Source organism: Alligator sinensis, unplaced genomic scaffold (genome assembly GCF_000455745.1).
Source record: "Alligator sinensis unplaced genomic scaffold, ASM45574v1 scaffold301_2, whole genome shotgun sequence".
Lineage (NCBI taxonomy): Eukaryota > Metazoa > Chordata > Crocodylia > Alligatoridae > Alligator > Alligator sinensis.
This window is the reverse complement of record NW_005841874.1, coordinates 2,082,411-2,084,324: the sequence shown is the minus strand read 5'-3', so window position 1 is coordinate 2,084,324 and position 1,914 is coordinate 2,082,411. Positions and strand designations below refer to the sequence as shown.

At 38.0% G+C, this 1,914-nt stretch overlaps 1 protein-coding gene across 4 annotated transcripts in view; it reads right to left on the bottom strand.

Moving 5' to 3' along the window:
• MCCC1 (methylcrotonoyl-CoA carboxylase 1) overlaps positions 1–1,914 on the bottom strand; it is a 28,219-nt gene that overhangs the window by 12,687 nt on the left and 13,618 nt on the right. For all 4 annotated transcript variants that reach the window (XM_025195970.1, XM_025195969.1, XM_025195971.1 and 1 more), the window contains 2 exons: positions 879–1,062; positions 225–334 (listed from right to left, as the gene is read on the bottom strand). In XM_025195970.1, coding sequence (XP_025051755.1) covers positions 225–334; positions 879–1,062 — 294 coding nt within the window. The remainder of the gene's footprint in view (positions 1–224; positions 335–878; positions 1,063–1,914) is intronic.

The following is a 1,914-nucleotide window of genomic DNA, read 5'->3' as shown; positions in this document are numbered from 1 at the left end:
AGAGGCCAATGCTCAATGTTTTGAAAATTCTCAAGTATTTGAAGGAACAATGCCAACTTGAAATAGAAGCAATTATAAAAAAAGTTCAGAACTGTTTCAGATGTAATACCTGTGCTAGCCCCACAATTTCCCTTTATTATTGTAACTATTAGTCTCTCCTGCCCCGCGTTGCTACAGCTGAGGTAGAAATGGACCTGGAGTTGCACTGGATTAACTGTACTCACATTATATTGATGAAGGCTGTACCGTAACTTCCTTAATGCTGCTTGGCGATCCTCAGCCCAGACAACTAACTTAGCAATCATAGGATCATAGTGCACAGAAACTTCATCACCTAAAGCATAAAGGAAACCATTCTAAGTCATTGAGGCACACCTTCCGAATAGAGGCATGTTTGGTGCTGTGCTGTATATGCAATAATTGGTAATGGACAGGTGTCACAGTGCACTGCATGGCCACAGCAGAAATTCAGGTTTGATTTGTGGACCAGTCTTTCAATGCCAAGGCCAGTCTGCTTTGGCATGTAGCAGAGATAAAGATATTCACCACTAAACTTTGCTGATGAAGGTGCCATACTGACAGGCTATGAGGGGAGTCTGTCTGATCTGCCTATCCCAAAGGAGTGATAATTAGAGTGAAAAAGGAAATAACAAAATATTCAAAGATCCAACACAGCAACACAGATACAGTTATGTCGTAAGGAATGTGTCAGTTGTGTCAAATTATCTATTTGTAATTATGGTAAAATTCTTGGGGACAAGTTCTGTCTCAAATATGCATAAGCACAGGACCAAATGGCCACAGTCACTCAAAAGAATTGCTTGAAGAGCACATTTAAAAAGAATAAGCTGTATTTTCAATAATATCTTTAGTTTTACCTTGTCTGACACCAGTTTCTATCCTGGTGAAACTGTCAGGTGGTGGTGTAGACAAATGCAACAAGGGTCCAGCCCCAGGCATGAAATTATTGCTAGGATCTTCGGCATAAATTCTAGCTTCAAATGCATGGCCCCGGAGTGAAATTTCCTCCTGTGCTAGGGGAATCTTCTCTCCTGCTGCAACCTGAAAGCAGAAGAGTAATTTTCTTTTTATCTAGAAGCAACCTTAACATTTGCAGTAGGGCACTAGCAGACAGGTACAGATCTCATCTCTCACTCCCTTTATATATTGTGCACATACACAGTTTTCATAGAAAACTACCAATGAAAATACATTAGATGCACAATTATGCAATTGCAGCATGTAGTCAAGATGTTTACAACTGTACAACAATAGAGGCAAGTGTAAATTGCAATGCAGCATGATAGATAAGGAATTAAAAAGAACACTGCGCTAGAAATAATAAGTACTTTAGAGCTTGAACCAGAAAACCAGTCAGATTGAAATACACTGTTCATTTTGATCTTGTTTTAAGCCTAAATTCATCCATGATGACCAATCTCTCTCTCTTGTTTTAAGGTATCAAATGCCCTCCAGAAAGAAAAGTCATAATACAGTACTATGGTTGTAATATCAGTCTACTGTCCTAGAAACGAAAGTGATGCCACAAATGCTATACTGTTACTTCATATTCTGATCATGAAGGAAAGGAAGATGGGCTGGAGAAAAAGTACATGAGTAATGGTAAATGTGGTACAAAAAGGAGTATGAAAATAAAGTGCTGGATGAAAAGATTTGGGTGTTCAGAGACTCTGGAGTTTACTCTCAAGTACAATGAAGTTACTCTTCTTGCCTTTTCCAGGAAATAAAAACACAATTTAAAGTTTGTTGAGAGATGATTTTTTCAAATATTTTATTATTGCAAACTGATTGTGCAACGTTCAATACAGCTGAAGTACAGCATTTTCATTTCCTCCTACTGCAGTGATTATGTTAAAGAAAAATAACTCAATGTGACTTTATAAAGCACTGGAA